The following is a 15,548-nucleotide window of genomic DNA, read 5'->3' on the forward strand; positions in this document are numbered from 1 at the left end:
TACATATTTCATGCATGGTCATTCATTGTATTGTATAAAGAATCATGTGAAAATTCCAAAGCATATGGTTCCCTTCATGAATGACATGCATATACCTTGAATGGTTGTTCATTGAATATTGACTTTTTTCAAGTTTGACTTGGGCAAAGATGCACAATTTGGCCACAAATGTTACCTCATCTCTTTAGTCCTTTATAGAGTTGTGAAAGGTTGTGTGTGATATTCATGCATGGCCACTCATTAAAAATGTTGATAATTCCTACTTTGACTCTTTTTAAACACAAATGGGTTAAGCGTGCATGAGATGTCTTGCTTGTTCATGGCATCATAAAGGTCATGCAAGGTTGTGCATCCAAGATGTATGGTCGTGCATTGCATATTTGAAGAGAGTCCAAAAATCAAAAGCCTAAACGGTCGAGCATTATGGGTCACCATTTTTCACGAATGAGCCAAAATAAAACTATGCATGACTGTTCGTCAATGGTGCGTAGTCGTGTATTCATTTGTGTTGTGCATTTTTCAACTTTGATCCAAATTGGTCATGACCTAAATCACGCTTTGGATAAATTAACACATTTTAACTTGTTTTTCTATTCATCAAGACACTTTGGGGTTCAACAGGTTTACTTCAATTTTACGTTGATTTATCATAAATTTAAAAATTCTCTCAAGCTATTCTGAAGGTGCATCTTAGAGGATTCAACTTCATCCACTTTTTTTTTTTGAAAGACTTCGAATGTGTCATTAAGGTGAATAATATAGTCTTTGACAAACTTGGAATTCACCAACATATCATCCATATAAACTTTCATGGTTTTGTTGACCACCCACATTCTTAAGACCAAAGACCATCACTTTATAGCAATATAATATACGATTAGTGATGAAAGAAGTGTGCCCTTCATTTGATCTAAACATGGGAATCAAACTGTAGTCTAAACAAGCATTCAAGAAGCTCAACAATCTGTGTCATGACATTACATTTGCTAGTTGATCAATTTGCGAGAGCAGGAAGCTATCATTTCAACTATGTTCAAATATGTATACATTTACTTAGTAGGATAAAAAATCCCTCATAAGTCCTGATTAACTAACTTGCCATATTTTTTGTTTGCCACCAATTTAATCCATTCCGTTGCCCTCCCTGATTGTCCATTGCTCTAAAAATCAACCCAACAATGGTTTATATAATTTAATAAATAAAAATTTTAATAATTAAAAAATAAATTGTGTTAAAATTTTATATTTCACCTGAAATTTCCTACATATTGTGTATTCTAGCGTATATGGTTGAAAATGTTAATTACCCCATAAATATAAAATATTCATAAATCCTCTGATACAATATATAATGTAAAATAATTTTTGCATGACCCATGCACATGGCACATAGTGTAATATCAATAAGCCTCTCATGTGCCTCGAATAGTAAAATTTCAATAAGACCCTTACATGATGGAATATCAAAAAGCCCTGTCATGTGTGTCACACTATATAATATCAATAAGCCCCTCATGTGAACCGAATAATAAAATTTCGATAAGGCCCTTACATGATGGACTATCAAAAAGCCCTGTCCATGCGTCACACATAATAGATTTCAATCACACATGCTCAAGAATTTCAATCCAAACTTTAAATATCAAACCAGCATACCAAACAACAATAGACAATTATGGTATAATTATAAGTTTAAACTAATCATTCATTAATAGACCCAAATGTAATGAAAATCTTTCCCTTGATTTTGGGCTTTAATGATTGAAATGTGAGTGAGAGAGAATGAAAATGAATTTTTTAAATTGTTTGCAAGTTTTTTTTTTTCTCAATTAAAAAATTTAAGGTTTTATTTAAAAGGTTTGGAGTGTGCACTTTTTTATATTTAAATTTGAGTTTTAGTTATGCATATATTATGCATACTTGTAATGAGCTCCAATTCAAGAATAAATGATAATATATACAAAAATATTTTATCATTAATTATAAATCACTAAATTACATAGTGATATATCATTATCGAAACCATTCATTATAAATCCATATACTTATATTATTTACTTGTATTAGCCTAACCCTGGGAATAGTGACTAGTTTTGTATACACCTTCAAATGGGTTATTTTAATTGGTTTTCGTAATCGTCACCTTCAATTTTGAGAAAACTTTAGTGAAAAAGGTGGGTTGAGTAGGTATTAAAATGCTGCATGATACTTGACTATGTATAATAAATCAAAGCGGCTACTAGACAATGCTCGTCATTTTATCTTCGAAGAGTCACTCACAAATCTCTGGGCTGAGACACCACTTAAAAAAATAAAAAAAATGAGACGCAAATTGGTTTAGTTTGCTGTAATTTCCAGGATAATTAATAATAAAACCAAGAATCTTCAATGATACAAGGATAAACGGTATAAAAATGAGATCAGATGGATAAACATGGATTACAAAGACAGTGAAGCTACCTTCAAGTTCTGTCTTCATATGTCCCAAAAATTTCTTCAAAATACACTAATGACAATTATTTCAACGCCATATTTAGATACCAAAGAGCTAAACCAGATGAAAGGATGAAAAATTAGAAGGGTCTGGTCTCGGTCACAGCTTCCACAAGCTTCTTCTCCAATTGATCTTCGTCAATCCACACAGAGCTTTGTCGATGTATGAGCTCAATCTTCTCTTTCTTCTTCTCTACCCTTGCTTTTTCTTTCATTCTCCAGTTTTCAAGCTTCTCAGCTCTTTCCTTTAACTGCATTCAATATAAAAGAAATAAAATTAAGGCATATGACACATGTATGGCCTATCAATGTGGCATGATGAAACAAGTACCATGTCACAAATATAAGCAATGTTAACAGAAACAAAAAATCAGTTTATATCAAGTATAACAACAGATAACTGACCAGATGCCATAATCAAATCTGACTTAATATTACTCGAGTTAAAAATCAAAGTTTTTCCTCACATAGTGGGCCACTATGTTATTATGTGATTTTAAATTAAAAATAAAGTAACACTTAATCACATGGTAACACATTATCATTGGTATACAAAATAGTACTCATTAATCAACCACTTATGAACTAAAACAATTCAAGTAATACAATTTTTTCTAATTTTCTTAAAGCATCTTTTTTTTTTTTTTCTTTTCAAAAGGTTTGAACTAATAGCATGAACATAACACCAAGTACATTCTTTGAAGTATGAAACTCTAATATATATATAAAAGAATGATTAGATGCGTGAATGTTTTCTAGCTCAAAATTTTTCTCATGTGAATTTCATAAGCTTATTTTGCATAATTTTACTAGAAAGATATACCAATCTGCTGATACGTAAGATGCCAAAACCTGTGAATCAAGAAGCAACACCATCATTCTTATCATGTTATAAGGTCAGACTGAGGTTGTAACTATCTACAAAGTCAACTAATTCACACTAAAACAAACCACAATAATAAAGTAACAGAATACATTGGAAACAATGTAAGAATGCTCACGAGCAAGAAAATGCGAAGTCAATAAAAACCAATACTTTACATCTGATAATGAACATACAAAGACTTATAAATCCAAAGAGAAATATAACCATTTGTTCAAGTATGTGTAGGTTCATAGATAAGAATTTCTACAAATAAAATACTGGCAAACTCCAATAGTTCTGATATTCATAAAAATCCATATTTTTAAAAACCTGATTATCATCATAAAACTTCCCAAAAATCAACAAGGACCTCCCCACAAAATTTACACCTGTTAACATGTGCGATTAAAAACAAAATGAAACACACTAAAAAAAGTAAAAATATAGCTTAGAAATTTGCTTCATGCAGATTGACACATATATTTCTTTTCATAAAAAGAGTATGAGACAGTAACAAGCAGCTACTGTTAACCTTGATTCCGATTATTCTACAACAAACTTGGATCGCTTTAACAATTCATGATTAATTTCAGTATAATTATTTAATTGTTCAATAGCAGCATAAGCATTCAAATTTCATCAACAACATAATATACACAGGCAATCAAAAAATATACAAATACTTATCAATCCAAAAAGTAAAAAGCCGTTTGTTCAAGCATTTGTAGGTTAATGTTAGGAATTTCTAAAAATACAGAACCCCAAAACTCCAGCAACTACAAATTTGCAAAGCTTACAATTATTTTAAGTCTAATTATTATCATTTCCCTGAAATCAGCAGAGACCTATCCTCGAAATTTACACAGAAATATCTCTAACCTATCCAATTTTTCCGAAACCAACATCTGCACTCAGTTTCAAACAAAAGCTTGAAAGAAAGTATTCACATGTGCAATTAAGAGCTACATGAAATGCACTAAAAAAATTCTAAATTAAATTAATGCACCTTAACCCCAGATTTGCATCTTTCAAATCATATGGTATTAGCAAAATTATTATTATTTTTATTTTATGAAATCAATATAAGAACTATATTAGCAAAAGTTCTTAAAATTTCCAAAAAAAATGAACAAATAGATACATACAAGGACTTGGCGAAATTCTTCTAGAGCAATCCTTCTTTCTTCGGCTCGAACCTTAGCCGCCTCCGCTTTCAACTTCTTACGCTCCTCATTAGCCAATCGAATAGCTTCTTTTTTCGCTTCGTCTTTTCTCTGCTTTTCGAGTCTCAGCATCTCCATCTCTTCGATATAGGCCTTGCGGGTCTCTTTAACTTGTTTCGCATACTGTCTTCTCAAGAGAGCCAGTTTCCTTTCGGCCTCTTTTGGGTCTTTAAGGGCTTCCCAACTGCCCAGAAAGGAGTTTGGGCCCAAGAATTGGTGGGTCTGTTGATGGTTGTTGCGATGGCTGGGTTGAGACGGTGGTGGGGGCACAGTGGTGGAGGAGAAAGAGCGCGTCAGAGAACGGCGGAGAGAGCGGGTGACGGTGGAGGCCATTCAAGAGTTGAGTGCTCCAGCCAATCCAAGAGGGCTTCAAGGTTTAGGGATATTAAGTAAATTTAGAGTGAATTATCGTTTCACCCAAGGTTTAAGGTAATCACAACTTCCCACCCGCAAATCATTTTGCTCTAAACTTTCATTCAAATCGAAAATTGCAAATCCTTTAAAAAATAAATAATGATAAAAAGGTATAAAAGTTATAAATAGTGTTATATGTATAGTTTTTATGTATAAATAATAATATATTATCATGTGGTTTAATAGTAAAAAATTAAAGATAAAATAATACTCAATCATATAATAACATATTGTTATTTGTGTATAAAATTATGTATAAAAATTATAAACATAATATTATTAAAAAGTTATTTCAACATCTTAATTTTTAAAAAAAGGGTAATGATCAAATTTAGTCAAATTACTTTGACTTAGTTTGATAAGTTATCTTTAATCTAGATCGAGCAACAAAAGTATAATTATGGAACGATAAGTAAGGGTAATCAAATCAAGTTAATGTATATCCCTTCCCTTAAAAAAAATGTTTTTGATTTATTATCTTAAGTGAGGTTGATTGATTGCAAATCGATTGATACATCAATTTTTTATAAAGTTAACATTTGTAAACATTAAGATTAGGTGTTAATTAATAAAGAGAGAGATAAAATATTAGTGGGTAAACTAATCTATATTTGTATTATACTCAGGTTGGATATTGTTTATGCTATTAGCACAGATAACTCAATTCATGCACATTTCTAATGAGATGAGATGACATAGGTAGATTCAGACAAGATTTGTCCATGTTATCTTGAATAACCATCTCAAGATTTGAGAAAATCAATTACTCATTTATTATTCAATTTTGTTAATATCTTTTATTAATTTAAAAGTAAATGACCTTTTTTAGTATAATGATAAAAAATATTTTTTTAATACTGTCTAATTGAAAATCCAAAATTACCCTTTATATCAAAATTTAATCAACACAATTAATAATAATTTACCAAATTAAAATTTAAAAATTTCAAACTTTCAGTTAATGATTATCAGCATAATTAATTAAGGATAGTTAATGAAATTTAAAAAATTGAAAATTTTCTATTTACTATATTGTTATTTCAAACATATCCACCATTATCTTCGGCTATTAGTCTAAATCATATGTTTAAAGAAAGCTACCTATTCTGTCTCTCTCCACTCCAGGCATTTGATCGCCTTCACCCAGAAATCATCAATTTCTTCCTCTTAGTCAGTCTCAAACCATCTCCCCACAACGTTCTTGATAGGATGCCGCTCAGAATGCTCAGAAGCTCTGTTTCCATACTCAACATTAGCATCTAATGGTCAATTTGGATCATTTTTCTCAACCACCATCTTTTTTTTTTTTTTTCTCACTTTACCAATATCATCGGCCTCCTCTTCATTATCATCATTTTCATCACCATTGGCTTTCGAATCTACATTCTCTACAGCTGTCTTTGAAAACATTATACTTATTCTCTAAAACTCTAGGGTTTTGTTGTCTAATAGATGCAAAAGGTAAGCTCAAGCGAGTCATGCACAAAATTTTGTCATTTAATAAATTAGTATAAGAAAAACACTTTTTATATATACACACACACACACACACACACACATATATATATATATTGAAAATTGGGATTTTTTATTACTATTAAATTGTCTATTATACTTTTTATTTTTGAGAGAAATTATCATCTATAATAACTTATAAGTGGATATTTGACTTTTTAAAGTTGATTAATAAAATTTATACTTTCACTAAACCTTGGGTAGGAATAAGTGATTTGGCCATCTCTAAAAAAACATTAGAGGAATACCAATGGAGTTTGTTAACTACTTTGGCTCAAGGGATAATTAACTATGATTGGGTTAACGTTACAGTGAGTTTTTTAAATTAATAACAAGACATCAATTGGAATTTTTCATAACTCATTTCAGTATGATTTTATCAAGCACAGTGAAGTAGATACACATTTTATCAAACAGAATCCTGAAGAAATAATAATTGATTTCTTTTTGTAAACTTAAAAAATTAACTTGATAATATGTTAGAAAATTTCCTAAACGTAGGTAAATATTTATATTGTTTTAATTTCATAAAATATAACTAAATGTATAGTCCAATTAATTAAATTTTAAAAAAAATATACTATGATCAATTTTGTTAAATCTCTGTATACTTCATAAAACAAGGAAAGTCTTCTGCTTCTTCTTCCATTTACTATTATGCTTATTTTTGGGTGCGTGTTATTGTACTTCAATTTACAACCTTTGTTGTGATTGTGGATTTACTTTCACTTCCTAAGTTTTTAACCAAGAATAAGAGAGGGCTTGAAGTATGAGATAACAAACAAGAGCTGAATTTCATGTGATAGCAAAAGCTAAAATTTCACTCCTTATGTTGTTAAATTTGTGTTATTTTATTGATAATATTAATGTTGACTCGAGTTTGTTAAAGAGAAGATTTTCCCCGTAAACTTACTTTGATATTACGAAAAAAGTGATGTGTTTGTATAGTTTGTTTGTAAAAGCTAATGCTACAAATTCGATAGCCATGGTGGAGTTGATTATGTAAGTCTGTTTTTTGCAACCCTAAGAAATTGTACCACCTCCAACTCCGAGGATAAAAATCCACCCACTTGTCAAAGCATGATCCTCTTTGTCAAAAACCCAACTTGTATCTGAGTAACCTTTCAAAACAGAAGGATACCCTTCATAGCTTATGATAGCTTATGCCATAGTTTATTTTTTTCTGTATTATTTAACACCATGACAATGCAGGCTACTTTGATTACCAGTGTACCTACTAAGCTTTCCTACAACAAAATTTATGTTTGACCTAGTGCAAGTCAATGTAATGAGATTGAGAAAATGTAGTACTTTCTGTATCTCTTACAGTTTTGATTCCTGGGATGACATCAGCCTCTCTCATGTCTTTCATGGTAAAACTATTCCAAAGACAAACAGAATATGATACCTTTGTTAGCATTGAACTTGTTATATACGTATTTATATAAGTTTTTTGATCATGTATCCATTAACAAGTGCAACATCATCAAATTTTAGATGTCATTGTTTTGGTACTTGATTTAGTCCACACAAAGATTTAACTTTCTGTTTAAGCTAATCAAAAGCAATCCACCTTCAATTGTAAAATGAAATCTCCGTTCACCCAAAAGATACAAAAACAATATTTCTAAAAGTATAGGAATACAATAACAATAGAAGTTTAAAAATTAAGCCTGAAGGCAAAGACAAAGAGTATGATCCTACATGTGCTTCATTTTGTACACGTATGTCCACCTCTTCTTTGGCGAGCTTCTTACTCTGTCTTTGTTTCTGCACATCAGTACAAATGTAAAATTCACATGTAGTATCAATGATCCAAGATGTCAAAGTAGAAAGATTAATGTCAATCTTGTACATACCTAAAGTAGCAGCCTGGGACATTTTCTTCTTGCTCGATAGGAAGACTTTGCAGTGTTTTTTCCAATGACCAGGCTTACTACAGTAAAAGCAAACCGCCTTCCCATTTTTGCTAACAGCACCGTGGCTTCTAAAGCATTACCCAAAGGCTTGGACTTGAGCTTGGATTTGGCCTTAGTCTTAACCTTAGCCTTGCCTACGCTAGCGTCAATTGGAAGCACTGGTGTAGCCTTCTTAATATACTGCTCCGCAATTGTGAGCATGTTCAGTAATTTAAAAAGGGAATTCTCCATTCCATTCATAATATAATTTATTCTGAAATGAGAATAAGAATCAGGAAAGGATTGCAAGATAAGGTCCACAGCCAACTCATTATCCTTGCCAAATCCCAAAGCTTTTAAACTCTCTATATACCCAATCATCTTGAGTACATGAGGACTAACTCGGCCTCCCTCAGCCATTTTGCATGTAAACAACTGTTTGGGGATCTCGTACCTCTTGAGACGACCTTGCACTTGAAACAACTTTTGGGATGGAAGAGCATGGTATAGGCATCCATATGCCCGGGTTGCTTCTACAGCTCATAGGTCATTGATGCTAGCATGATGCAAGCAACATCAATAGCATCATCAAGATGTCTTTGGTAAGCATCACGCTCATCCTGAGTGACACCAGGACCAGACTCTGCTGGCAAGACTTGCTCAATGGTCTATAACTTCCTCACATAATGCAGTACAATTCAGAGATTTTGATATCAGTCTATGAAATTAGTACCATCCAACCTATTATGCTTCTCAATTATCAATTGCAGGAATGGGTTGTTTGAACTTGTTTTAATATTTAGATACTGCATGAGTAAAATTGGATTACATTATTATCATATTTAGATACTGCATGAGTAAAATTGGATTACTATTTTCTATTCATAGACTTTAGAATATACATGGGCCTCATTATATAGGAGATTTACATATAATAAGACATTTACATAACATTAAACTCCACTAAATCCTATATTTAAAATATGTTACACTTATCTCTTTTTATAATTACAAAATAAAATCAGTTAACTAATAGCTAATAATCTTGTCCTTATCACACCCGGATCTCTTTCCTTTTAAGAGCATGTTTAACAATTTTTTACAAGCCTAGATTAAAACAGTACCTTTTTTATCTTTTACAACTGCTGTTGAAGGTTTTTTAGTTACAGGATCTTCTGGAGACAATCCGAGATTCCCTTTCCTTTCTACCTGTGAAGATATAATTAAACTAAATCATCAATTATAACAAACAAATACAAAAGTAAAATAAAAAAGTTTATGAGATAAGATTATTAGTAAGGGCAATAGAAGATTTTGCATTTGCAATTTCTCCATTAAGTTGGCAGAATCCTTGTCTTCTTCCAATTTTTGACAATTTTTTTCCCTGGCACTTTTTTCTTCCTCTTTCTTAGCTTTCCAAAAGGCCAACAAACAAACTAGACCAAAAAAATTGTTTCATCCAAAAGATAGTAAATGAATGTCTAAAGAAACATTTAATGTTATTCACCATAAGACAAACCACTTTTCATTTGAGGAAACATGAGGTCCCAATCTCCTTAACTGTACTAGTTTCTCCAGAAATTTTTATGTCGGCTAAAGTGATGGAACACAGAAAGAAGATGAACAGAGATAAGAAATCAGGGGAAGAAAACATACAATATACGTGTTTAATTACCAAATCATCATCTGCTTATTCATTCTCCTGCCTTAAGTAGGCGCTAACAAGATTATTACAAATTGTAAAACGTCACCGTTAGCATTACAAAAAAATAAAGTCTATCCTATGACACCGTATTGCTTACTCCTACGATGCCATTTCTAACTCAGCTGGTCTCCACTTCCCTTCTCTTCCATTTATAACCAATTTTTGCACACTCTAATTAGGTCGTTATGCAACAAGTTCCCCCTTCCTAGCTTGAAAACCGATGGCGAATCTCATCAGCGAACACCCATGTAGCCGTCTTCGGAGGCTCTCCTTGCCATTGAATTAATAGCTTGGCAGCAATGACATTGCCCTTACAAACCAATTTCTTGTCAGGAATGGCATGACGAACACGAATTAATTGCTGAAGTTAGGGTGGAAGGAAAGGTGAAGCTTCCACTCTGGAATAGACAAGACGCAAGAGGGAAACATGGAAGACATTATGAATTAAAGCGTCAACAGGTAATTGCACCTTATAAGCCACTTTGTCGATAACCTCTAATACGGGAAAAGGGTCATAATACTTGGGCTGAAGTTTCGGAGCTCCCTAGTGCATCAACACCTGCCGATAAGGTTGGAGTTTAATGTACACCATGTTAGCTACTTGATATTGTTGGTTTGTATGCTTGCCATCAACCACAGACTTCATACGATGTTGGGAATGACACAAGTTATGTTGCAATACTTGAATGGTGGTCTCCCTCATTTGTAGCATGGTGTCCACCTCGGCTAATGATGAATCCTTGGGAAAATAAGGGATATGAATGGGAGTAAGATAGTCGTATAACACCTCAAAAGGACTCATGTTGATGCTAGCGTGATGGCTAGTATTATACCAGTATTCAGCAAAAGATAACCAGTGAAACCAGGTATGTGGGAGGTCCCCAACCATGGATCGGAGGTAACTTTCCAGACACCTGTTGACTACTTTGGTTTGACCATCCTTTGAGGATGGTAAGTTGTTGAATACTACAAACTGGTACCTTAGAGCCGAAAAAGCTCCTGCCAAAATCTACTAAGGAACACAACCCTCTTGTCGCTAGTAATTGTTTGAGGATTACCATGTAATTTGTAAACATGGTCAAGGAAAAGTTGAGCAACAGACTGCACAGAAAAATGATGAGAGAGCCCTATAAAGTGGGCATATTTGGTGAGTTTGTCGACCGCTACTAGAATAGCATTGCGATCTTGGGACTTCGGTAAACCTTTCACAAAGTCTATAGTAATATCAACAAAAACTCCCTTAGGAATTGGCGAGGGCTGTAATAAACCAAGAGTAACCACATTTTCATATTTATGTTGTTGGTAGACAGTACATCCCTTAATGTAATTCCTCACACTTCTCCACATGCCTTTCCAATATACCACTGTCGCAAGCTTCTTCACCGTAGCTGCCAAACCAAAGTGGCCACCAATGGCCGAGTCATGGAATAAAAAAAGAAGCTCATGTTGTAGCTCAAGAATGTCGCAACAACAAGTTTTCCCTGACGTCACAGCTTCCTATTCTTCCATTCGTACTTGCAAAATGAAGATGGATTAGTAAACTTGGCCTTAATAATAGATTACAAATGGACATCTTCATGCCGCCCTTGCTGAATGCGAGACATTAACTCCTCAGATAAAATTATAGAAGTCAAATTGTGAAGCTCACCATCAACATACTGAGAAAGAGAATCTGCCACTATATTCTCTTTTCCTTTTTTGTACTTAATTTCATAATAAAATTGCATTAAATTAGCCACCCAAGTTGCTATGATATAGTAATGAGTTTTTGCTTAAAGAGGTACTTAAGGCTTTGATGATCTGTGCGAATGACGAAATGTTGATTATGACTATAGTGTTTCCACTTACAGATAACAAATAAGATAGCCAACATTTCCTTTCCATTAGCCAACAACATTTGATTTTTAGGAGACAATGGCTTACTAATGAAAGTAATGGGATGACCTTCCTACATGAGAACAATGCCAATTCCTTCACTTGATGCATCAGTTTCAATGAGAAACTCTTTAGCCAAATTTGGAAGGCCTAGAACAAGGGTTGTGGTAAGACATTTATTAAGCTACTTAAAAGATTTCTGAGCTGTTGCATCTTAAGAAAAGTTGTCCTTCAAGCGATCTATAAGAGGCTTGGCTATAGCCCCATAGTTCTTGATGAAACGTTAGTAGTAGCCTGCTAGACCAAGGAAACCCTTCAATTGCTTCAAGGTTTTTGGTGCAAGCCATTCCTGAATAGCACTGATTTTCAGAGAATTAGTTTGCACCCCTATTGAACTAATTATGTACCCAAGATACTTTATTTGAGACTCTCCAAAAATGAAGTTATTGTACCTTGCATTCAGTTGATTCATCTTGTAGGATAGTTTTCAAGTGCATCAAATGGCCATCTTTGCTAGAGCTATACATTAATATATAATCTTAAAAAACAAGTACAAATCTTCAAAGATAAGGCTTAAAGAGGCAGTTCATTATGCTTTGAAATATGGATGGTGCATTGGTGAGGCCAAAAGGCATCACTAAAAATTCATAATGGCTTTTATGAGTCTTGAAGGCTGTTTTTTTTTATTGAGGAAGGATTCATTCTAATATGCCAATAACCTGAACGCAAATCAATTTTTGAAAAGATGACAACTTTTCCAAGTTCATCCAACAATTCTTCAATCAAAGGGATGGGGTAGTGGTCATTCACGTTGGCTTGATTCAAGGCTCGATAGTCAATACATATACACCATGTTCCATCTTTTTTCTTAACCAGAACCACTGGACTTGCATAAGGACTTTTGTTGTCCTTGATCACCCCAAAGGCTAACATTTCCTTCACCATCTTCTCTATAGCATATTTCTAAATACCCTCATATTTGTATGACCAAAGATTCATCGGTTGAGAGCCCTCATTCAAGACTATTTTATGGTCCTGAAATCTCTCAAGTGGCAGCCGTTGGGGTTCCTCAAATACTCTACTATATTTAACCAATAGTTGTTGCAATACATCCCATTCTATTCCTCATTAGCTACTTGTAATTCATATAGTTGTCTTTCCATATTGGCATCTGTAGACCACAATAAGTGGAGAGAGGCAAACTGATATTGTTTGAGTAGTAACTTGGTCAATTGGTGTTCACCTATCAAACTTAACCCCATTTATTTTTCCCCTTGCAAATGAAATTGTTACTGCCCCACCAAAAATTGCATGGTTAGCTCCTAAAATCCAGATAATGTCTCCCAAGTTAGCCAACCACTGAACCCCTAATATGAGATCATAACTATCAGTGGGCAAAGTATAGGCATCCACAAGGAAAGTCTGACCCTAAATCTTAACCTCAAACTTTTCACATAAAACAGTGTAATAGAGATCTTGCCTATTAGCAACAATGACTCTTACTTTTGCAACTGGTATAAATAGACATCCCAACCTACTTGCAGTTTGAGTTCCTAGGAAGTTGAGTGCTTTCAGAATCCACTTAGATATACAACTGCTTCTTACCATGCATTCCTGTCAATCTTATGGTTCTCGAACCCATCAAGCCCTAGAGAGCTTGAAAAGACTATATATTGGCTACCTCTCTTCTTTGAAACCAATACAATATCGTTTTATTCATTGAAAGCTCTCATTTAGAGAGGTTTCAAGAGCGAAAGACCAATTACTCCAATGCATGTAATCTCAACAGTATTGTGAATTCAATGTTATAGATTCATAGTGTTACCAATTCAAATTTTATGACATTTTAGGTATTCCTATAACATTAAATTTAATTCAATATTTTGAAATTGTGTGCAAATCTTGTCGAATTAGTTTCAAATATTCCTATAACTTTAAAATTTAATTCAACATTTTATAATTTGTGTTTCAAATATTTTTATAATTCTAAAGTTTAATTCAGTATTTTATAATGTATACGTAGATCATATGAAATTATGATTGGTTGATTGATTTATTTTATTTAGTCTATATAAAATAAATTTTACAACTTCTGAATTCTTCAATTTCCCAATTATTTCTAGAATAGCAAAAAAGCTCAAAGTTTCTAATGCCGAACCCCTAAAAAAAAATCAAGAAAGAGTATAGTAACAAGTCAACAAATTGATTAGATAAAAAGCCAATTAATTTCTTGGATCCAACTACATATTGTAAATACACTTCTGATATCTTGAATTAAATGCCTCTTCTATTCAATTGATTATCAACTTTATAAATATGGTGTCAGATAATTTATGTATTCTATAAACATTCACAAATCTATGTTTAAGATAGGCAAAACACCCATGTTGATGTTGTTGGTAATCTAAATTCGTCCATTTAACAGATCTAATATGTCTTCTGTTTGCAAATAAAATCTTCCCACTTTACTAATCCAATGATCCTGCTAACTTTAAAAAAAGCAAGAACACTATTTATTCTGATATTATTATATTTTGTAATACTTATTACATTATTATCCCAAAATGTGAACAATAAATAATATTATATATATTTATTTTAACTATACAAATGATTTTATACTTTTATATATATATATTTTTACATAAATTTGTGTTATTTTATATTTAATTTAAAATTATTTAATTATGTGATAATATACATAATATTTATTTATTTATGTACTCAAAATAAATATACATAATTTTATTAATATATATATATATTCCTAGCACACATCATAAGTTTCTTTGAAATTATCTTACCATAAAATACGATTAGTTTTTTCTCGAATAGAAGTCAATTAAATAAATATTTGAAAAAAGAACCCACCTGGAATTATACAAATCCAAAGACGATTTCGTAGTCTTTACAAGTTGCAAGATGATGTAACATGATATATAAATATTACATAAATGACTGTGCATGGCCATTAATTTGTCCTCAATGTTGGTTTGATATTAGTCATAGCTTTATGAGCATACTAACTCGGACTATTCCGCCCAAAAATCAAGGTTTGTAGTGCATATATATAATTTGGATATATTAATAATATATTATTATATGATTAAATATTTTTAAATTAAAAATAAAATAATATTTAATTATATCATAATATATTATTTATGTATTTAAATTATATAATAAAAATATATATACATAATATTATTTTTATAAAAATATAGGCACGAAAATAAGTGAAAGAGACAGTTACATAAACTTAGGAGTGTTGGGGTTGTAAAATTTTAATGAAACTCTAGTGGGTTAGAGTGTTAAGTTTACCAAATCCTAATTTCATCAGGAATAGGACTAACCATTATATATACTTTCTGTTCTCTGGCCGCATCTTACTTCTCTCATTCTAAACCAAGAAGATGAAGAGATCCAATACACAAGCCTTTTTCCAAGACCCACATCATCAAACTTATGACCTTTTTCTACCCGTTCAATCTGATTTTCGAAAACCAAAATTTGATTGCGCTGCTTTTACAATCCGACTGAACCAACTGCTATGGATGGAA

At 32.3% G+C, this 15,548-nt stretch overlaps 1 protein-coding gene across 1 annotated transcript; it reads right to left on the reverse strand.

The window, feature by feature from the left end:
• Positions 1–2,336: 2,336 nt before the first annotated feature.
• On the reverse strand, positions 2,337–4,975 carry LOC123210493 (MAP7 domain-containing protein 2-like). The gene is made up of 2 exons (XM_044628878.1): positions 4,504–4,975; positions 2,337–2,744 (listed from the first exon to the last, which is right to left on the reverse strand). Exons 1-2 carry the CDS (start codon positions 4,912–4,914, stop codon positions 2,574–2,576), a joined length of 582 nt encoding a protein of 193 aa, XP_044484813.1. The 5' UTR covers positions 4,915–4,975; the 3' UTR covers positions 2,337–2,573.
• Positions 4,976–15,548: the final 10,573 nt, after the last annotated feature.

The sequence above is a fragment of the Mangifera indica genome, chromosome 3, assembly GCF_011075055.1.
Source record: "Mangifera indica cultivar Alphonso chromosome 3, CATAS_Mindica_2.1, whole genome shotgun sequence".
NCBI classification, from domain to species: domain Eukaryota; kingdom Viridiplantae; phylum Streptophyta; class Magnoliopsida; order Sapindales; family Anacardiaceae; genus Mangifera; species Mangifera indica.